Source organism: Leuresthes tenuis, unplaced genomic scaffold (genome assembly GCF_036924035.1).
Source record: "Leuresthes tenuis unplaced genomic scaffold, fLeuTen1.0.hap1 SCAF_5, whole genome shotgun sequence".
Classification (NCBI taxonomy): Eukaryota; Metazoa; Chordata; class Actinopteri; order Atheriniformes; family Atherinopsidae; genus Leuresthes; species Leuresthes tenuis.
The window spans coordinates 20,440,024-20,462,662 of NW_027325359.1; the positions used below are offsets into that span (position 1 = coordinate 20,440,024).

General features: G+C 38.0%; 1 protein-coding gene across 1 annotated transcript; it reads left to right on the plus strand.

Annotated features, from left to right (window-relative positions):
* The first annotated feature begins 1,022 nt into the window (after positions 1 to 1,022).
* Positions 1,023 to 22,481, plus strand: LOC140307512 (F-actin-capping protein subunit alpha-2). Its single transcript, XM_072386433.1, has 10 exons — positions 1,023 to 1,095; positions 13,842 to 13,905; positions 15,830 to 15,881; positions 16,179 to 16,242; positions 17,125 to 17,331; positions 17,899 to 17,978; positions 19,914 to 19,992; positions 20,428 to 20,499; positions 20,724 to 20,786; positions 21,361 to 22,481. The coding sequence occupies exons 1-10, from the start codon at positions 1,057 to 1,059 to the stop codon at positions 21,499 to 21,501; spliced, it is 861 nt and encodes a 286-aa protein (XP_072242534.1). The 5' UTR covers positions 1,023 to 1,056; the 3' UTR covers positions 21,502 to 22,481.
* The last annotated feature ends 158 nt before the right edge of the window (positions 22,482 to 22,639 follow it).

Here is a 22,639-nt window from a genome sequence, read left to right on the forward strand (position 1 = left end):
AGAAGTTCCTCAAGTATCATACCGCTAAGAATCCGTATCCAATCCATATCTGACAAACCTCTACAAACCTTCAGTGTGACACCCTCTGGTGGTGACAGGGAAATTAATCACAGTGAAACTCAACCTATCATCTTCAGAAAATGGTCTAACCTCACCATCTAGTGGTAAAAAGTGTGGCATACACAACAAAACAGAATCTCCTGAAAATCGTAATTCTCTTTAAGATCTATGGAGCACATGACAAAATTAATAATCTTCATAAAAATATACAGTTATCTGTTACATTTGAATAGCCTTATAGTCATTGCCATATTACTGCAATGTCCACACACATTCCACCCAATGACCTTTCCTGTTTCTGCTCTAGACTCATGTCTTCTGCAGCAGTGTCCCATACAATACAAGCAAGAACGTACATTTCTCCTCATGTATGTCAGCAATCAAAGTAATCAAATTTCACAGTAGTTTAATCCTAAATGCCTTGAACTTCTGAGTATAGGTAATACTTTCTAAGGGAAAATATCTGTTTTATAACTCATATAGAGAAAAACAAACTCATCATGAACATTTTGAGATGATAAAAAGAACGTCTTGGATTTTAAGAATTAATGTATTTGGATGTGATTCTCAGAGCACATTCCAATCAGGCAGCACAAGACAAAGACTGGAAATGTAAATGAGACCGGGTTATAAATAAAACAAATAAATAAAAAAATAAAAACAAAATATAAAAACAAAAAATCGACTGGCGATGCAAAAAAAAAAAAATTTAAAATCAAGTCAGAAGTTGTCAAACATATTGCCTATAATAGGGTACTATGATTAAATGTATCTGCAAATGAATAGTGCAGTTAATATACATTTGGAAAATGAGCTTCGAATTATGCAATTACCCATGTTTCATATAGCCCCAAACTACTATGACTACTGCTACAATCATTGAGCCAAACAGTAACTGAGCATCAACGTAAACGACGAGCGCTGGACCCAGGATGGGAATCCACCCATGTAATGACGTCACGGGGAACTGACAAGTTGGTGGTGCCGGAAGAAAAGATGGCGGATCATGAGGAGCAGCTATCCGATGAGGAAAAGGTAGGATTTTTAATATTTACAGGTTGAGCTTCAATGGAAAATAGTAAAACTACAATTTTGAGTTGTATATGATTGCACATTTCGGTGCGTCATGTCGTTAGTTGGCGTAATTAAATTTGGAGAAAAAGCCAGGCCTCAGCACAGCCGCTGCTGCTTCTGCTCTTATTATTTTTAGCTCAACTTCCGCTCATTTGCGAATCTCAAACGGAGGCTCCTTGTACGGTCTTGACTCAAAATAGGAAGCGTGAACATATTCCTAATTCACCTGAGCCTACCCCCGTCACCGCTTTCGTTCGGTGGACTTGTCATTGCACCCCAGTGTTTCTAGTTACTTGTGTTATGGAAGTTTTCATACACCAAAGATCGCTAGCATGGTTAGTTTAGCATAGCTGTAGCCTGCTAACAGATAGCAAGGCATTAACACGCCCTTTTCAGTTTGAGACAGCTTTTCTGTCGTTATACATAAATACGTTGGAAGTGCTGTTTTGTCAGACTATCTTTTAGAGTAACTTATTATCAGCGAAAGCTGAGCCACCAAAATCATTCCATACACCGGCTTGCTAACTCCCGAATGTCTGGAAATTAGCGTTGAAAGATGTGGGAACTATAAGCTCGCTTTCTTCAAGGATATCCGTTAATGTTACGTTAAGCAATTATATTTTGAAACTGCATTCATAACCCCTTTCCCATGAGAAACTGTATATGTATGACTAAAGGATTTAAATGAATATTCTTGAAACAGGAAACTGAAATATAAACCTCGTAATATTAGCAGGGTTCACACCCCATGACACCCTTTCTCGTGTCTGACAGTGCAAGCTCTGTTCAAATTCTCATTTCCTTAAAAGAAGCCGCGCGGCGTACACACAAACCAGAAACAACATTAGTTCTTAATTAGACGTTTTCGTCGTTAAAAAGCTGTTCGTGCGTTCTGACCATGAATATTGGAAACAGACATCTGAGGAGCATACTAGTGTGATGGTCATCTACTTGCTGTTTTATCAGGGGTATTGATAAATTAATGAACAATTCGATCATTTACTGTATCATTCAGTTATTACTTGCATATTCAAAAGCTCTACTGGTTGCTGAGATGTGAAGTCTTTTTCACAGCTTTACAGTCATTCTGAGTGTTTTACATACGTGGAAGTCTGTCTACATGTGATACCCTGTGCTGTAAGCCCACATCCTGCTTTCAGTATTCTTAACAGAGCTTGTTAATATTACAGTAAGTCATTATGAGTATTCTTGTTAGTAGCTCGTAGTTTGCTTAGATGTTACTTTCCAGGTTATTTAAAACACTGTTAAGAGTAAGCACAAGGTTTCGCTTTAATTTGCCCTGTTTCATCAGTATGAGCCAGAAGTTGTTTTTTTTTTGCAGTGCAGACAGCTCACTTGACCACTGAGTGTGACTGCATCACACCCATCAACAAACAGACATCAGCTGTGAGCTCAGAATTTTGTTGCAGGGTGCCAGTAGTAACTCAAGGCAATTCTTTGTAATGCACATGACCTAGCATAGATATTTTGAAATGTGTGCTTATGAACCTGTGGGTAGACTGGTAACACCTTTGGAAGTTATTGTAACAAAGAGAATGGTCACTCTGCCTTGGTTCCCATCAGTGTGAAGCTGCTGTATGACATGTTTTGTTGAGCTGATAGAATGACCATTAGTGTCCTGCTTGGCTGATGGGTTAAGAACTGGACACACTGCGCTGATATTCTGGAAGGCATGAGGGCTGAAATGTTGAGAAATAAAATGGAATACCTTTGAATTTTTAAAAAAATTTTTTTTTATCCTTTTCCTGTGATCAGCACATCTCTAAAATTATTTAGTGCACTACCCTTTCTATAATAGAGGATCAGACAGCCAATATTATGGAACATTAAGTTGAGGAAGCTGTACAGTTCCTTCTCTGGTTATGTGCAGTGTGGGGCCAAGTGGCTTATTTCATGCGCCCATCTTCTGCATGTGTTCTGCTATGAACACACAATTTTACATGAAAACACTACAGCTGCATTTTGCACTTGAAATCTGTCTCTCACAGAACAATCAATCATTCTGTAACCATGTGAAATTAAAGTTTGTGAAGGAAAATAAGATTTACATCTGCCTGACACAATGAGAGTGATTGATAAATGATTAAGTTAATTGTATAGGTTACTTCATCAGTTTCACTGTCCAGTGATTTGTTTACCTTATGAGGCAGTTGGATTTCTTGTGATATTCACGGGATCACAGTCACAGAGAATCCATCTTGCCAGCCTCTAAGCTATCTACATAATTTTGGTGTGATGATGTTAGAAAAATTATATAGTTATACTATGAGAAAAGCTTCATGAATAAGAGTTTCTGTGATGGGGGGAGGACTCCTCCTGTCTTTTGGTTCTCATAATACTATGTAGCAAGCAAAAGTGTTTTGACTGTCTGAACTCGTCTTCCCATAATATTAAATGGTGAGAAATGCGCCTTTTCCCATAACATTGAATGTCCCTTTCTCATAACATTGTGTGGCCAGCAAGCATAAACAATATAAATAGCAATAGTGCCATTTTGTTAAGGAGACAACTCTGAGCCATCTTCCTGACAGGTTGTGCGGACTTATAAATAAAAATGCAGGCTGCTATTCATTCACTGTTTCTTTGTGGCTCTGTGTGGTTCATCACCTGCTGACTGATTTATTTATTTATTTTTTAATTATTATTATTTTTTTAATATTTATTTATCATTTTTAAAGTGACAGCCCTATTCTGAAAGTATTGTTTAGAGGAAGCTTTGTGAAAGAAACCATCTGGACCGTCAGGTTAATGATTTGGAGAGTAAAAATAGAACTCCAAATGTTTTTTGGTTTTCTGCCAGAGACTTGTGGAGTGAACAAAATGATGAGCCACAGGCAGAAAACCTTCCAGCACTCCACTGAAGGTACTTTCCCACACTGAATAACAAATGTGCAAACCTGCTTTTCTGGGCATCTAGATTCTATGATCTGGCATCAAGGTGAGACAGTGATTACCTTGGAGGCTTTCTTTAAGAAACACTTAATTTGTCCCACTGGACTGGATTTTTTTTGTCTTATTTTTGTTGTTGTAGCTGTGATTCTCATTTTTCAGTAAGAAAAAAAGAATCAACCTGGAAGCTCCTTGACTGGAAATTACAAAACGCTCTGCCAATTGTAAATTATTAAACAGCAGGAAGAGTGCCATCGGTGCTTGATAAATACCAAGAAAAGCAACAAAACTCTTTTAGTGAATTGTGTAGCAGCTTTTCAGCTTTTTGATTACAGCAAAGAAACCACATGAGCATTACAGGAAACCGTTATTACTCAATCTGTTTGCTATTGGTTCCCTTGTCTGTAACTCACAATGGAGGTACCACAAACAAAAACCAAGTACTTATATAACTTTACCTTCCATCTTTATTATTTGTTAATTATGGGAACGGCTTAAATAATCAGGTAAACAATAATCGTCCCATAGCATGCAAACTCACTAATCTGTATTCTATATATGAGCAGTTTGTTTCTGCTCTGCTGACATGCTGTAAGCTGTGAGTAGACAAAGCTTGTATTAAAGGTTTATATTTTAGAGGAAATGCAAGATTATGTATCAGCAGTTTTTATTGTCCACAAGTTCTACTGACTTGATGATACTTAGGTTGACACATTTTTCATTCAGCTTGAAAATGACATTGTTTCAGCAGCTTGTCATTTTTTATTTTAGTTTTTAATTGCCAAAAACACCCAGTTTCATACAGACAAAGAGGAATATGGCATGTACAGACAGAAAACTTGTTTTGTCCAACCAACAGCCCAAAATCCCAGCCCTTCCCTCTAGTTGCTGGGATCAGTTTCTTTTGCTTGAGAGGTAAAAATATTTAAATGTAACTGTTTACTTGTACAGCTAGTACGTTGGGCTTAATACTGTTAGAGACTGTTGTTTTAAGGCAATCTGCGTTTACTGTGAAGATGAGCTGAAAAAAAATAAACGGGGTTGATAAAGAATTGTCTTGCTGTGATATGCTACTAATGTTTACAGTGATAGAGGATTAATTTGCTTCCTCTGTGTATATTTGTGTAATCCAGGCTGATGTGGTAGACTCCTGGAAAAACAACAATTGTGGCCTCTGTGTTCACAGCGATGCTGCAATACATGTAATGATGCAGTAGCTAAAAAAAAGATTAAGCTATTGAAACAACCAGTGCATGAATTCAGTCGAAATATTTTAATGTTTAAGCTTTAAAATCAGAGTTTGTTCCAACAAATTGTATGCTGACTATCACTCTGGAAGGTGAAGAAAAATGGTCAGAAAAGTCAGCCAGAAAACACTAACAGTAACTGGGAAATAAGGGTGCAACGATTAGTCGACGTTGTCGACAAAAATCTATAACATAATTAGTCACTGACATATTTAATTGTCATTTACGTCGTCACGTCTTTTTCATGCTGTCGAGCTGAATGTCATTTTTCGTATGGAGTGAGTCATATCACTTCCTACCTATCTTTGCTTAGAGATTCATGACCCTTATGGTAAATAAAAGCAGGAGAGTTTTGTAAAGCCGACCTCACGTATCACGGGGTTTGTCATGCATGAACATTTGAAGAGGAAGCAGTTGGAGCTCTGGGAGACACGGTCTCACCGTGGAATTTAGATATTTAGCTTGTTAGCGTAGCCTGCTAGGTAAATAAGCGGAGTTGTCTTGGAGTTTAACATTAAAGTGCAACATTAAAATGGTATTATTCAACTTCACAGCCCAAAGTTACAACCACGCTGTATTCTTTTTTACTTGTTCACTGTTTGGTATTGATTTGACTGTTGGTGCATTACTGCCAGCCATCTTCTTAGCATTTTCAGTTAATGTTAAATGTCAAGATATAATATGGCTTGAATGTATCCTTTTTCAGTTTTGGATTGTTTTAATTAGTAATTAACCGATTAGTCGATCAATCGTTTCAATAATCGATGACTAGACGACTATCAAAATAGTCGTTAGTTGATACAATAAGGCTTTATACATAAAAACAACCACCAAATCCTAAATGTTGAATGATTATTTTCTGATGTAAAATGGTCCAAAGTGTGCTTTTTGCATGCGTATGCTGAATATCCAGTAGTTATTGTAAAGACAGAATATAAGTTACTGCATAAAGAAACTGAAAATGTGTTTAGAGTCACTTTTAAAAAAAACCTATGAGGTGAGGTTAAAACGTGATAATCAGACAGCGAAATGGGAAGCGAAGATAATTGAGAGCTGACATGTTTTAATGAAAAGCATGTAAAAGTGGCATTACTTGAAGTGGCAAAAACCTGGATTGCATCTTGGTACACGTAAATTGATGAGTTGATCTGTTTGTCTATTTTTCTTTGTATGAGAAATATTGGATATGTGTGTGTGTGATCTTGCACATTGTGTTGGTTTGTATACTGGTACATGTCTTGCCATGTGTTGGTATTTATACATGGTCTGTAGTTTGTCTGTGTATTAGCATGTATGTGTGGTGCAATGTGTCTTAGTCTTAAAAAAAATGTTAGAATTCACCAACTGAAATGGACAAATTAAGAAGGGGAAAAAAGGTTTTATTAAATAGGCTACCTTTTAAAGTTGTACGGTATTTATTTTTAAAGGGGAGGGAAAAACAGAAGCACCACTTACACTGCCTTAAATCCAACACATTTTATTTTAAAGGGTAACATCTGAGTAAAGACTTACATCACAAAAAATGTTTTGTCAAAATAAAATAGAATATGAATCCTATACTTTAAGATAAAACTGCACTTTTGTGTTTCTCTTGGTTGAGATTGACTTAACAAAAACATCTATCACTGAGGATGTTAAATAGGATGTCAAATAATAACATTTGGCATGTAGTAACTGGCAGTTCTTCCTTGACAGCATGGTATATTGAATTTTGTAATTTCAGTCCCTATTTTTAAAATGCTGCAGACAGAACTGCTGCACTTCAGTGCATCTGTTTCTGCAGAGTTTAAAGAAGTTTGAGGTTGAGTCAGCAAACTATTTATCTTTGCAAATGCTGGGCCACAGCAATAGCTGTACATGAAATACACAGCTAGCACTTCCTTCTTTGCACTGTTTTTACCTTATAAACTCTGTGACGTTTCATGTTGGTAGGAGGGAGATCTCTGCCTGCTGATTCCACTCTTATCCTCTTCATTAATTAGTAACAAGTCTGAGTGATTGTTTCTTTTGAAAAATACACCATAGTTTAAGGGACAGAGCAAAACAACGGTCAGTTCCTTTCTGAACAGACAGGTGCAGTATATGATGGAGTAACCTGAGGATGATGAGCTGTGTAGTCCCCACCCGTTGTTATGATGACAAGAGAACAGGCTCTCACTCATGCAAGGCAAACACTCACCGATTCTTCGTCCGTTCAGATGAATCATTAGATATTTAACAAAAAAAATAAAACACCTTGTGCATATGTACATGTTGCTCCTTGTTGTCACGCTGTCTCCACCAATTGCCACAAAACATGACTAAGTAGTTGTAGAACGGGTTTTTTTTGTTTTTTTTTTCTGTTCAGCTGGAGGTGACGGTAGGGTTTTGTGGCTGTTTGTCTGTGTGAATTCGTTGAAGTCGTCTCTGAACTACCAGAGATGAAGAAGGCACTTTCAGCATTGATACAGTTGCAATTGAGTATCTTAATTAGCTCCCAATTTTGGTATCAAGTAGTACTTGAGTATTGTTTTTATTTATTTATTTTTTGACAACAGAATCAGTGTTTGCAGATCATAGACTGCTTATTAACAGGTAGACTTTGTCACCATGATGCACCCCCCCAATCCATCTTTTTGAAGCAGAAGTGATGTGCGGGGAGTGAATCTGACTGAGAACCTGAGAACATAACTCTTTCTTTAGGGAGCAGCTGCATCATTCTCTTGTTACTCAGAGCTCTCATACCCTTATTAACCCATTACTAAGAGTAAGAGTTACTAATTAATACATCAGAGTTATGTAGTATTCAACTATGTAAAGTTTAAATTAATGTGAAAATAAGCCTTAAAGGCTTAAATACTGTTTTTAAAAGCAACCTGTAAACCTGTTTATTAATGCTGTCTAAATGGGCATTTTAATATATGGGATCTGTGACTCAGCTGGCTATTCAAAGAACTGCAGCATTTTGGTGTTAGCTTCATTTGTTGCAACTTGATGCTGATAGATCCTCTTTTACTTTAAGGATCCAGTCTGGATTAGAGATTTCTAACAACACTGGTGATGAATGAAGAGCAGCCAGTTCTTTTGCAGGAGAATTGTCACTCCTGCAACCGCATAACCAGACAGAAAAATAGTTAAACAGAATTCATGTGCTCTGTGATGGATTGCCAGGCAACTCTTTAGCAAGTTTCTGCAACATCAGTGCCCTTCTGAGATTTGCCAAAATTGATGGCTGCCTGAGAAAGAAGGAAATTATTTTGAAAACTTATTACTTATTTCAGATGTTGTTCATCACTTGCAGGTCTGTGTGATCTCTAGTTAACAAGATGAAACTTGCAAAATCACTGGAATTATATATGAACTCTCAGTAAAGACTGTAGAGCAGGTGACATTGTCAACCCTCTGGATATAAAATGCAGTGCTGGTATGAAAAAGAAAGACGGGTATTAACTCTCTTTAACAATGTGTCATAATTTTTGCTGTTAGGAATCGTTTCCAGAGTACAGCAACCAGTCTCTGCTCGTTGTGGTATTTATCTCCAGCGTTAATACAACATTTGGATTTAGCCCATGGCTGCCTTTCAGTCATTTTTCTCTTCCTGCCATTCTCCTTTGGACTTATTATTCATACATTTTTGTGCTCACACTGAAGAGCACCACCCAGCCCCACATATTTCACCCACATCAAACTCATCTTTGTCTCTATTAGAACATTGTAACGTCAGAGATTTCTTTAGCTTTTTTTATCTGAAAGATTTTAAACTATCATCCTAATTTTCATGCAGGTGGATTGACTTGATAAGGATTAGGATGAGTGTGGTTTCAGCATCAATGGGTATCATCTGGGATTAAAGACGGAGTTCTTCGTAAGACGGTGTATGATGGGCTCATAGGTGGGAGTTTGCTATGGGGATGCCTTTCTCAAGGAGGAGTGGTTGGGTAATATGAGGATGACTATACAGTGAGTAAGTAGAGAGAATAGGGCCCACCTGGTGTCTAGGTCAAAGGAGCTCAAAGACACAAGAACCCCTCACTACTACTTATGTCCTATGTTTTTTGTATGTCTGTTGGCTCAGAATTATTGCTCCTGTTCTTTAGTTGGTTCACGTTTCCACGCTACTTATCCAGACTCCAACCTCCTTTTAGATTCAAAGAAAACTATGAGACTTGAGATGAAAAAAGAGATGGAAAAAAGGCCTGGTTTCAGACAACAGAAAGATCATGTCCAAGATTTGTTGGTGGGGTGCCTGTGAGTCATTGAGCCATATTTAGCATACAGTGTTTTTCTTTTCTTTTGAAATGCCCAAAATACACTCAGCCTCTTCTCCAGCACAAAATAGTATGGTTTAGGGCTGTTGGACGTTTTGTTTCAGCATTACGTGACAATGTGAACATGGTGGTAGCCAAATCACAGGACATGCAATGCTCAGCAAGGCAGATATTTACTCAGATATGTCTTGCGGCACCTTATTTTTTTGCCACATGAAACATTTTTCCCACAGTGGTTTATAGATATACCAAGATAAAAGGTGAAGTTTTTTTGTTTTTATTAACTTGTAGTATCTGTATGTGCACAGCTTTTGTGCGTTGGGGGTATGGCTGCAAGAAGAAACGGTAGACTGGTGTGACAAGGCAGTTGTTTCCTGTGATACAGACTTATTTTGATTGAGCTAACCGTTCTGCCTGTGCTGGAATCAAGTGCTAGTTGGTCCATCTTCTCTTCCTGTACCAGTCTCCCTGCTCTCCTGCTGACAGACTGAGATATTTCACCTTGTGGTAACGCTATAGTTTCTTTCACAAATACCAATTTTATTACACATCTAAAATTTAGGCACTTAGTTGAAGTTCACTCAGGTAGTCTGGATTGAGGCTCTGTTGAGTCACAACACTTGTTTAGGTGCTATACCATGTTTCTATTTGAGGTAATTTTCTCTTTTTCTTAAAACTTCTCATTATTACCAACTTAAAGGCTTTATTTTTCAAAAAAGTAATTACCCTTACAAGTCGCTACTTCTTGGAGAAACCATGGCTAAAGTTCAGAAAGAGTGTTGCTGTCCTACAAAGCTGAAGCTCTCTGTTTACTGGGAATATCCTGATGTTCTGAACTAAAACGTTTTCCTGGTCAATCAGCTGTCACAATTTAAAGGAAGTAGTTAACACCCATATATGGTTAATAAACCACACATACGTATATGAAATTGTGAATTGCTCAGTGAAGCGCTTCAGTTCAGCCCTGTTCTTCTCCCTGTCTTTTTCACACTCGCCTCTCATCTTAATTCACACTCACTGGATCAAAATATGATGATAGGAAGAATGCTTGTTGGATTCCACCATCACCAACTAGATTTAGTGATTTAAAGTACTCCTCAGACCACTCTAGCTTCCTTACTTTCTGTGTAAGAAGGTCACTCAAAGTACCTCCCTGCTCCAACGCAGTTCAGTGAGTGCAGGGGGAGCAGCATGACAACTGAAGTTAATGTGAGTGATGGAGAGGGAAATTATTACATTCTGTTACTTCTAATGTTATGTAATGTTAGAGTATTGGCAAAAAGTTAGTGGCAAAGTCCTGAGGAAAACTTCATCTCTAGGAAGTGAGATGACTCACTCCGTACGAAAAATGATGTTCAGCTCGACAGCATGAAAAGACGTGTGATGACGTAACCGACAACTATCGACAATTAAATACGTCAACGACTAATTATGTTATCGATATTTGTCGACAATGTCGACTAATCATTGCACCCTTACCCCGTTCACTCCGTTATATGGATCTCGAGGAATCTAAATGTCAAACCATGCCTTCCCATCCTCTTGCAGTCTTTGCAAGTTTCTCCCATGCTCTATGCACCAGACAATTAACTGTGAAAATTTACACAGCTGTATTGAATAGTCTTCATTTGAAGTCACTGTTGTGGGTGCTCAGAGTTTTGAACTCTGTGATAAGCATTTGAAAACTTTATTAAACCTTCAATGTTTCACCTCGATTTTATTCTTGTCATTGTGGGAAAAGCTTCTGAAAAGTCATTACAATAGTTAGCTTTTCCTCATCAATGACAAGATCTAAATTCTTTGTAATAGTACTGTTAAGGGCATGCCCTGCATCTTGGCAATGACAAATTGGGTAAGTCTCAAGCTTCTTTTGAACTTCAATAAGACAGCAGGTTTAAATGATGGATTTTTAGATGCAATTAGAATATTCCACTCCAGTAAAGCAGCAAGACAGAGAAATCTAGATAAAACAGTCAAAACGTTAGAAGAAAATCCCCATATAATGTTATTTTGGACTATAACACTGTTCTTATAGTGCTCAGTGATAGGAACAGAGCCCTTGCTGTGCTTAAACTTTAGAATTAGATTTTATTGACACCACATCAGATCATAAGGAGAGTTAAGCCTGGTGTCAGATATTTGAATTAACCAAATTGCTCTCAGTTTGTCTTTTAAATTAATTTGTAAGAAGCAAGATGAAAGTTCATCAGAAGTTCTCATGGTAGTTGTTGTGTAACTGCTTTACCACACTTTCCCCCAAGATTCCCCTCAGAAACAATAGTGCAGCTTGAGCAATAGCAGCCTACACCTGAGTCTTGTTAGCAGCTTAAAGCTTAACATATCTAATTTTCTATTAAGTGAATATCACATCATTATGTGAGATTACATGAGAGTTCATGTAATCTCAAGTAAAAGCTAAATGTACACAACACACCAAGTTATTTTGCTGAGGTAAGTATTGCTGGGCATTTCCACTGAGTTCCTTTATCGATTCAGATTCACAATTGGATTTAAACAGGAAATATCAAAATTTACTTATTTAAATAATTATTACTTAATTTACATTGCAAGCCAACTGGTAAATAAAGGTTACCATACACAGATTTATTAAGCATACCTTAAGTTCATGTTGTGTACAGCTCTGAAATGCAGAGATAGCTTTTATTACCTAGCACTTCAGGTGACAGAGCTGTGACCCTCTTAGGTTGCTGCTCCAGGAGCCATTCCAGCTTGCCCAGTGCAGCTCCATCAAGTCACAGCTTAAACCGCCATCTTATTTGGAGGCAGATCGAGTACTTTTTGCTTCTCTTCGTGCTTATTGCGTTCCATAATATTGAAATTAAAAATTGATTATTGTTTGCTGAGAAAAAGGTCAACAGCTGGGATTTTTAGAGTTTCTTCAGTGGATGAATTAAGTGTGTGTGCAAAACTGGGCATATCCCAGTCAAGGTTTTTCTGTGTGCCCCTGATGCTGATCTGATCCGATCCATTTAAGATTCAGTCTCTGCCTATACCAAGCCTCAGTTTGTTTCTCGAACTGTCCTACAGCACACAGTTGCAAACCACACATAATAAATACATTAAATGTACTAGTGGACACTTACAGACTAGTGAGGATAACTAAATGTACATCTCACAGGCCTTGTGACTGAGTGGATGCACAAACCATGAAGTGGAGATATACCCAATGATGGCATGGAAAACCACTGCGCTCTGTCTCTGTTCATTAACGTGACTGTATAGAGTTGAGACTCAGGATGTGCCATGCACACACAACCTTTTTATATTATGAATTAAAATTTTTCATCATAAGTGGGTCACGACGATTTCATGACAGAGGATTATACTAATGCAAGTAAACTTTGATCCTAACATTTGGCGTGTCCACACACACACACACACACACACACACACACACACCCATGCACACACAGATATGCGTTCTCCTTTGTGACTGTCTTCCCTTTCTCTTAGCATCGCTCATTAGCAAGAATCAATCTGCCGCTCTGAGAGTGCCAGAGCTCCTGTATATACACACACTGCTAATAAGGGCCTTCGGGACAGACACAATTTTAAACACACCCTCTCTCACACACACACCCACACGTATATATTAAAGTCTGTCCTGAAACAACAGTTTGCGAGACCAGAGAGACCCAAGCTTAGCCCTACTGTCCCTGCCAATGACAGAGTCGTAGAGAGATATAGAGGTAGGGCAAGAGAGTGTGTACTAAAATCCTCAGCACATTTTTATCTCCTTATATGGTTGTAAATCAAGCGGGGGAGGGAGGTGCTGTCGTTTTGCTGTCAGTTGGACATGTGACCTGGAAACAGGAAGTTCTGTGCGTTGCAGCAGAAGAGAAGTAAAAAAGGGAAAAGGTGATTTCTCATTTGTACCACAAGCTGAGACAGACGTTGAATAGCCATACTCCACCCTCCAAACCAGTAACACAGTCTCATCTCACCCTCCGTTGGCTGCATTTCACTCTTATATCCTCTGCAATATTATATTATATTAGAGCAAGGCAGAAGGCAGTACTGGAAATAATATAAATATAAAAAAAGTTCAAAGTTCAACTTCATTTCGTGGGTCCGTTTTAACTTAAGTAATTGAGCAGAGATTCCTTCCTGTATACAGATTTAATTTATAAAAATTATATTTCATGTAATTTTATAAATTTATAAAAAAAAAAAGAATAAATTGTTAAGTTGTGGTCTTAGATTAAGGGATTTTTTGAGTTGCATTCCTCATGTGGAAATGTTACACTAATCTGAGCCCATATTTTGTGTCTTTGTTTTTTAGGTTCGCATAGCAGCTAACTTTGTCATCCATGCCCCGCCAGGAGAGTTCAACGAAGTTTTCAATGGTGAGAGCTGCAACTAATATGTGTTTAATAATATACGTTAATAAGTTTTAAGTGATGGCATTCTATCTGATGTGCCTACAGATGGTGTCCACACATTTCTATAGCCTTTTTATGACATGGCAACAAAGCTGCTTTTTGGAGCTTGTGTTTACTTGTCCAGAATGCCGTTTGCTTTTAAATCTATTCACAAATACAGTTCTCATTGAACAGAAAGTGTAACCCATTTCAGTTCAAGTGCAAGGATCCTGATTTTGTGCATGCCAGCTCATGACATAACTCACTGCAACTTTTTGTCTCTGCACTGTTAGTGGAAGGTTCAAATACAACTCATATTTGAGCGCAAATATGAGTTGTGCAGTTTAACACGATTGAGCGATTAGAAATGAAGCACAAACAATTTGCAGGAAATAAGCAAAAATGATCCCACTGACCTGCTGTTCCCTTTACTCAAGTGACTTCACTCAAATCTTCTTCCTGCTCTGTATGGTCTTAAAGTTGGTTCTTGCCCTTGCCGGATCAAACACACCCAAGACTGCTGCAGAAGTGATCATTAAGTTTTGCTTCTTTGCCTCGAACAGGCAGAATCGTGTAGCTATTTTTATTTTGTTTTGACGTCTGAATCCATGCTTTGTTGCCACACTGGTGACTGTAATTTCCAGTGCCACTTCAGCATCTGTTTTGAAGTCAAAGAACGGTTCTTCCAGGAGAGTGATCGGAGAATCTTTGAGTGTGGGATCTCCTTGTTCTCCAAGCACTTGCTGAACTCTCTTCAGCATGCACTGTCTCTGCACCCAGGATATTACTGCACCCAGGATCCTGCTGCACCCTGCTGCGACCCATAGTGGTTGCAACCATGCTTCAGGCCTCTCGTCAGTATAGTCCATTAGTGTTTTGTCAGCACAAGTATAGTGACATGGACTGAGTACAATGTCGTGGTCAGTGATGATGTTCACAGTATCCTACGCAGGAGCTCAATAATGAGAAACACTCTATCTCAACTGAACAGGAGGTCCAGGTGTGGATACTAATAGTGTTGCTATAAATAACGTGATCCTCTATTGTTTCGTCCTAGTGTTCTTATTAGTCAAAATGACTATTAGTGGATTTTTCTCATCTTTGTCAAACAAAAAAATTGGTCCGTGACACATTTAGATTCTTTTACAGTTGATTTTGTCTTTGTGGTTGCCTCACATTTCTCACGGTGGTTCAGTCTGAGCTGAAATGAGATAAGCTCATAATGAATGAAGATGCTCATTTCAAAGCTCTGATTTTCAAAAATGTGGGCAAGGCATTATACCTTGGAGTATACTTTGCAGCCAACTATATTTACTTATTTACACTGATGTACTTTGACAAAGCTGAAGATGCTCAAAAGCACCTTTTTGCTCTCTTTTTGCCATTTCTAAACACGGTGCTAAAATGAAGACTTTTCTGCTCCTCTGACACTGTGACCAGAGAAAACAAAATAGGACTGGGATATTTTGGTCAAATTGTAGCTCACCCTGTGGCACAAATTTTGACACCACACCATCAAAGTTGTGCCCCTCAGGAGATATTCTGTATACGTGTTTTGGCATTGTTACAGTCTCGTTCCTGCCTAGATAACTGTCGTCACCTCCAAGGAACACTGGGGGGGTGTCTGTCTGCCGCTTATCACAGCCTGACAGACATTCACACTCACATTAAAACACAGTCCCCTCCTGCCACTTTGCCCCCTTTCATCATTGTGATTTTGCTGCCTCTACCACTGAGCTAATTTACCGTGCCAGCTTAGCTCTCCTGGCATAAATAGCACACAGTTTGACCGGCGGTAACTTTGTTTTTAGTGTGCTTGTCATTGTGCTAAACTGTTGTGCCTCAATTTTGTTCCCTCTCCTTCTGACTCCCCATTACTCTCTAATAAACATTGCTTTTTTCTCCTCAGATGTGCGATTGCTCCTCAACAATGACAATCTTCTCAGGGAGGGTGCAGCGCAGTAAGTAACAAATATTCCATGATTGGATGTAGTTTTAACTTGAATCTGTATGCATATTGCCCAAACATTGTCAGCATTCACTGATGAGCTAACACCATATAACCACCTTTGCTAAATATGCTTTTGGTCCTTGCATGCTGTTGCATGCTAGTTCATGGCCGGCTACTGCCGACCAGGAGCACCACACAAGCTTTACAATTTCAGTTCTTATTAAAATTCTGCTTAGAAATTCTGTTTCAGAGGAAAGTAGAGTTTAACTTTCAATGTGTATATGGTAACTTTTGTTTGTCTCTACAGTGCATTTGCACAGTACAACTTGGACCAGTTTACCCCTGTGAAAATCGAGGGCTACGAAGAACAGGTGAGCTCATGTTTAACCCTTTTAAGCACATGGTTCTAATGTTCTGGGATAGAATGACAACGTGGGTGTTTTTATACTGACAAAGACATCCATCCAATCATTTATGTGTGTTACTGTAGGTAGCACACAGCAGAAGAAAGTGAGATAATCATGCACAATTCATAAGCTATGTCCATAAGGATTTCAATAGTCACATACGTATCAAAGAAAGCAACTCTGTACCTGTTCAGTTAAGTGCTGCACTATAATTAACATAAAATAGTTTACAAAAAGCTATTTTATTCTTCTATCACAGTTAATGTAGAATTCATCAAAAATAGAAATAAAAAGATAATTCCATCCCTTAGTGTGCCTCATCACCTCATTATATTTGTTGCACTAATATTCTGTCAGTGGTATTAAAACAGAGAAATTAAATTGTATGAAATGTTCAAACAAAATCATAAACATGCTTTAATTTCTGTAATTTATTCTGTCGTTTATTGCTGCGTGTGAGTTTCTGTGAAGGTTGAAAATAGCAGTGAATGAATGTGGCTGTGTGTTAGCCTCAGTAATGATTGCAGTATCTTATGTAAAGATGACATCATGTTCCTCTGTTCCTATGTCACCGACTGAAATTCCCGTATGACACAGAGCAGGATGAGCTAAGTTTTGACCTGGTAGACACAAGATGGAAAGTTCAGGCTACTGCGGTTGCTGTTTTCTCTTTTTTTCTATTTTACATCATGTTCTGTTTTTCTTTGCCTTATTTATTTATTTTTACATGCTTTAGTTCTTTCTCTATTCCTCTTTATTCCATATTACTTGCTCATCTCTTTCTTCCCCTCTTATGTCCTCTCTTCTCTTCATACTTTTCTCATTGTATTCCACCATACATTCCAGGTCTTAATCACAGAGCATGGTGACCTAGGGAATGGTCGGGTCTTGGACCCCAAGAATAAGATTTCCTTCAAGTTTGACCACCTGAGAAAGGAGGCCAGCGACCCACGGCCCCATGATGTTGACAGCTCCCTGGAAGGCTGGAGGAGTGCTGTGGACTCAGCCGTGAGGGCCTATGTCAAGGAGCACTATCCCTGTGGAGTGTGCACTGTACGTACAAGCCAGCTCCAAAAGTACAATAGTTTTTCTGACAGCCACTGAAACTAATATATTGGTATCATAATGGACAGAATTTTATTATCATAGTTCCATCCCTGCCTCCTAACAGCAAATGAATTAACACTGTGTAAAAAGGTGTAAAAAAAACAAAGCTCCTGTGCATTCAAGTCTTGTTTCACTGTAGGAAAACGGAGGCTTGTGTGTAATTTAAAAAAAAAAAAAAAAAACATGTTCAGTGACACTGATTTAATGTCACTATAGACATAATTACATTCTATTGCTTTTTTTTTAAATTTCCTAATATAATGTTGTACTCACTGAGAAAGGACAAGTTCAATCTAATTACACGACCAGTCAAAAGTTGGTCACTCATTCTCATTCAATATGTATAGGTGTGTCCAAACTTACTGATTGATCTTGTAATTTCTAATTGCCAGCTGTTGTCTAATTCTGGTTGATGGACATTAGAAAAGAAAATATGAAAACAAATAGATAGTGACCAGGTGAAACCAAAAAGCTATCACTTTTGATAACTTATTGTTTCTCTTCTCCTATCAGATTTACGGGAAAACCATTGACGGACATCAAACCATCATCGTGTGCATCGAGTGCCATCAGTTTCAACCCAAAAATTTCTGGTACGCTTGAGACATTGAAAATTAAATGTGATCCACGTTAAGACTTGATCAGCAATAGATTGTTCATGACCGCTTAGATTGTCCTTTTACCTCTTCAGAAACCTTGAACAAATGTTGCCTGATATGTACAGGATGTATACGGGAGTCTTCATTACTTTAATTGTTGCTGAAATCTGGAGGGCTAAATTGCAGGCCTTCAGAAGTGTTGCTGAGCTGTTTCTGATCGTGTTAATCTAATTGGATAAAAACTGCTCCAATCCTCTTTGCTACTGGGTTTTATTGAGCTTAAGAGTTCTTGGGTGTAATAATCTCACAACTCCTGTATGTGACTACAACCACTGACCACCCCTTTTCAATAATGAGGAACCTGCTGGGGGCATTTGGGGATTTTATTTTTAAGAATTATGTCATTATGTACGTATTATGCCTCTTTTTTTTTTTTGTTCAGTTTTTTTTTCAACCTGATTTGAGCGTCTTCCAGCTAGAAAAGAGCAACAATATTGGAATTGGAACAATAATTATACCTCAGTACAGGATTAAATGCACATATAACAGGAAGTTGTGATGGAAGTAGATTTGCATAGTGAACTTGTATCCTGTTCTTCCACTGTTCCTCATTATTGGTTTTAATGATGTTCAAAATCTCCCATGGTTATGAAACTGAATAACTGTGAAGGCAGTTAGACATTAATTTTGAGATACTTTTTATACCCAGGAAACCATTCAGGGACCCCTTTGTCCTTTATGGATACGTTGGTTAACATTCTTTAACTAATTTTCCAGGTTTTTCTCTTTAAAGGGGAACTCCAGTATTTTTAAACCTAGACGGAAGATATTTAGATAACTCGCGATCGTGTGTATCCATATAACGGGAAAGAGCAGGGCATAGAAAATACAGCCTCTAAATATCAAAATAAGGCATTATGTGTCTTTATTTCACCAATACTTTAAGCCGAATGAATGAATGAACGAACGAACGAACAAACGAACGAACGTGTACTATTGCTCTGTTAGCTCATAGGTGCTGTTATGTGGCTACTTGAGGCTATAGGAGAGCTAACAGAGGGATTTCTACACAGGCACTCTACAGGGACCACTTCATCCACACGCCCCCCTGGAGCACAGTTTATTTACTCCTTGCTCTGTGACAGTTGGCTAACTTAACGCAGAGTTTGCTACTGCTAGTTTTGTGCAACATGGCAGGATATTTATCAAATTTTGACAACGTGAACAACGACTTTGAGTAAGATGGACGTTCTTACCGGAGTGAATGAGCTGTGCTGCAGCCATGCGTGTCAATGAAGTCGTCCCAATAGAGATGTGTGTAGAATTCCCTCCATTAGCTCCTATAGCTGCAAGTAGCCACATAACAGTAGCTATGTGCTAACAGAGCAATAGTACGCATCTGTTCATTCATTCGTCTTAAAGTATTAGGGAAATAAAGACAGATACTGTCTTATTTAGAGGCTGCATCGTCTAAGCCCCGTTCACTCCGTTATATGGATCGCGAGTAATCTACATATCTTCTGAAGGACGCCGAATTTCGCCAAACTGTTCTCGGTGAACTTCTAGGGCCAGAAATAAGGTCTTGGTTTAAAAATACCTAGAGCTCCCCTTTAACCTTTATTCTGAAGATTTGAGCAGAACTAAATTAAACTGGTTATTTTATGGCATTATCAGCTTGATCACAGCTTAAATGAAGTCAACCATAATAAATGACACAGTAAGACGAGGCACCTGAAATCTGAACAAAATCTGAACACTCATCTAAGTTTTTTTTAATAATCCTAACAAATCTCCAGATTAGGTTCAATATGGTCTTCCCTGATGGAATTTTCCTGTAAAGAGATTTAAGGGAATTTGTTGCCCAGTCATGGAAGTGAGAGATTGTAACGTGTGATTGCAGTCTGGTTTTCTCTTTACATCTTTGCTCAGGAATGGACGCTGGAGGTCAGAATGGAAATTCACCATCTCCCCCTCCACCACTCAAGTTGCAGGAATCATGAAAATCCAGGTTTTGTTTTTTTTTTTATTCTATGAGGAGACAGACATGTCAGTAGTGGTGGGTGTGAGCACATGCACTATGTGTTGTCATTCAGTACAATGAGTGGAAACCTCATTTCTACTGCACTCATGCATTGTAGATGGTATCTACCTTCTACCTTTTTTTGGTACCACCTCCATCAGAGATCCAAGCCAATTTCATGCACGACAACTGCTCAGCAGCAGCAGCACTGAGGTCCTACACAAGCATTGTTTCATCAGGTTCACAATGCTCTTTGATGATAAGCTTTAAGTCTCCAATGATTGTGCACAAAAGTACCTGGTACCAAATGGCTCAAGCTGAGCCGCACCATGCTGTAGAAAAGAATAATTTTGTCACTGACTGATTCATTCATTTTTGGTTCTTGTTTTAGACCACTTACGATGTAGACTTCTATCTTGCCAGGTTCATTACTATGAGGATGGAAATGTTCAGCTGGTGAGCCACAAAGAGGTTCAGGAGTCCATGTCGATTTCTGTGAGTATATTTTAAAGCATAGCTCAGTCACTTAGCTACAGCAGTCATTCCTCAAATTAATCCTCTATATTTTATGCTTTGAGGGAGATTGTACTTTGTAATATTTTTTTCTTTATTCTTTTGCAGTTAAGAGATGATAGACTGCACACTCTTGATTTTTTTTTTGTATGTCACCTTGTTTTCCTTTGTGCTCAAATGAATAAATCTTACTTGTCATTTTTCAGAATGAGGCTTCAACTGCTAAGGAGTTTGTTAAGATCATGGAGGCTGCAGAGAATGACTATCAGGTATATCATCAAGTGAACTGGACGTAATGGGAACAACTTCCACCTTAACTTATTTTATTCCACCTTATCTTATTTCTTAAGTGAAATGTACAGGAAGATAATGAAAATATTAATTGTATTTAATATAAAATGCATATAATGCAATACTGTGAAATTTCACTCATTTTCTTATAAATTTTTTTTTTTTTTTTTTTTTTTTTAATGTGATGCATTGAGTTTCTTAAACTGAGACATCATAATAAGTTTGTGTTACATTCTTCTAGATTGAGGATAATCTTCACAATGTCACATTTTTAGTCAGGATCATTTGTGAGCTGAGTTTGTTTCATTTAGAGATGAAACAGAGGAAAAATGTTGAGTCAAGCTTACAGAAAACACTGATAAGCATAATGTGTTGATCATTTCTTGTCTTGGCTATTTAAAATAATTATAAATTAAACATTTTACATGATAAACAAGGATATGTTTCTGGCATCCTACAACTATTCCATACCCATGTATTAGTTGCTATAAATTTGAATATCCTCTTCTGTTCATCTTCTTCTTCCTCTTTCTTTTCTTTTTTTGTTTTTAGACGGCTATCAACGAGAATTACCAGACCATGTCGGACACTACCTTCAAAGCCTTACGCCGCCAGCTTCCTGTGACACGCACCAAGATCGACTGGAACAAGATTCTGAGCTACAAGATTGGCAAGGAGATGCAGAATGCTTAAAAACAGCAGAGAAGATAACAGACAGATCACCCTGACCCCCACCCCCTCCCAAACAACGTTGCATGACTGGATAGTTGTATCATTTTTGTACAAAAAATTTGAGAAAACAGGCAAAGAACGGTTTGGTCTCGCAGCCAGACGTCGCGTTACACATTGAACGACTGCCTTTCTTTACACAGAAACTGTTAACTCCTCTGGATCTATTATGATAAAGGTAATTGTATTTGGAGAAATATAACTCAAGGAAACATTGGAAGACATAGGAACGAGGGCGAACACTTGTATGCAAAAATACCCATATTAAGTACAATTTCATGTGTGCAATATTTATTGTCAGTAAGACCACGCCTCTAGTTTGTCCTGATGAGAAACGATGCAAATTTGAAATTAAGGTGAAAACTAATAATTTTTCAGAGAATGTAGTTTTCATTTCAAAAGAGCTCAGATATAATGGCTCAAATAAAAAACTACTCCCTCCACTTCACAGTTAATGTCCCATACATTGAATTACTAAGAAAGAAAACAAACAAAAAACCCCTTAAGGTTTTGGGTTCATTGACTGGTGTCTTTGGCACGAGCAACCACCACTGTCAGCCACTCGGTGTTCTTGTTTTTGGTATTTCCCTCACCGTCTGTCTTGTATGTGAGATCTCAAGCTCGCAGTGCTCCTGGCTTTTTGACTTGACATTGTCTGAACTCTCATTCAGCGCAGGGAGTTCTGTGACCACGTAACAAGCCTAATTAACAAGTCGTGAGTCGCTAAATAATGTGCATAATGTCCAATTTACAATAAAATCAAGAAGTATCACTTTCTCCAGTGCTTATTTTTATTAACAACAGAACCTGACTGTATTATATGATAAGGCACACTGTAATATATACCTGTATGAAACATCCTGTCTGTCAGTTTGGTGATTTATTTCCATGAGATTAATTGTAATTCAGCCACAATTATGTTGCATTAAATGGCAAATTTTCTATTTACCGACTCACTCATATTTCCTGACAGTTTATTGTGCAAAGGTTAGTTTTTTTTTTTTTTATAGGTTTAAAACTTCTCATACCTGCATTACCTCGTCACAGCTTGACTGAACTTTTGTCCTAAGGATCTGATCATTTTTTGGTGGGACACAGAATC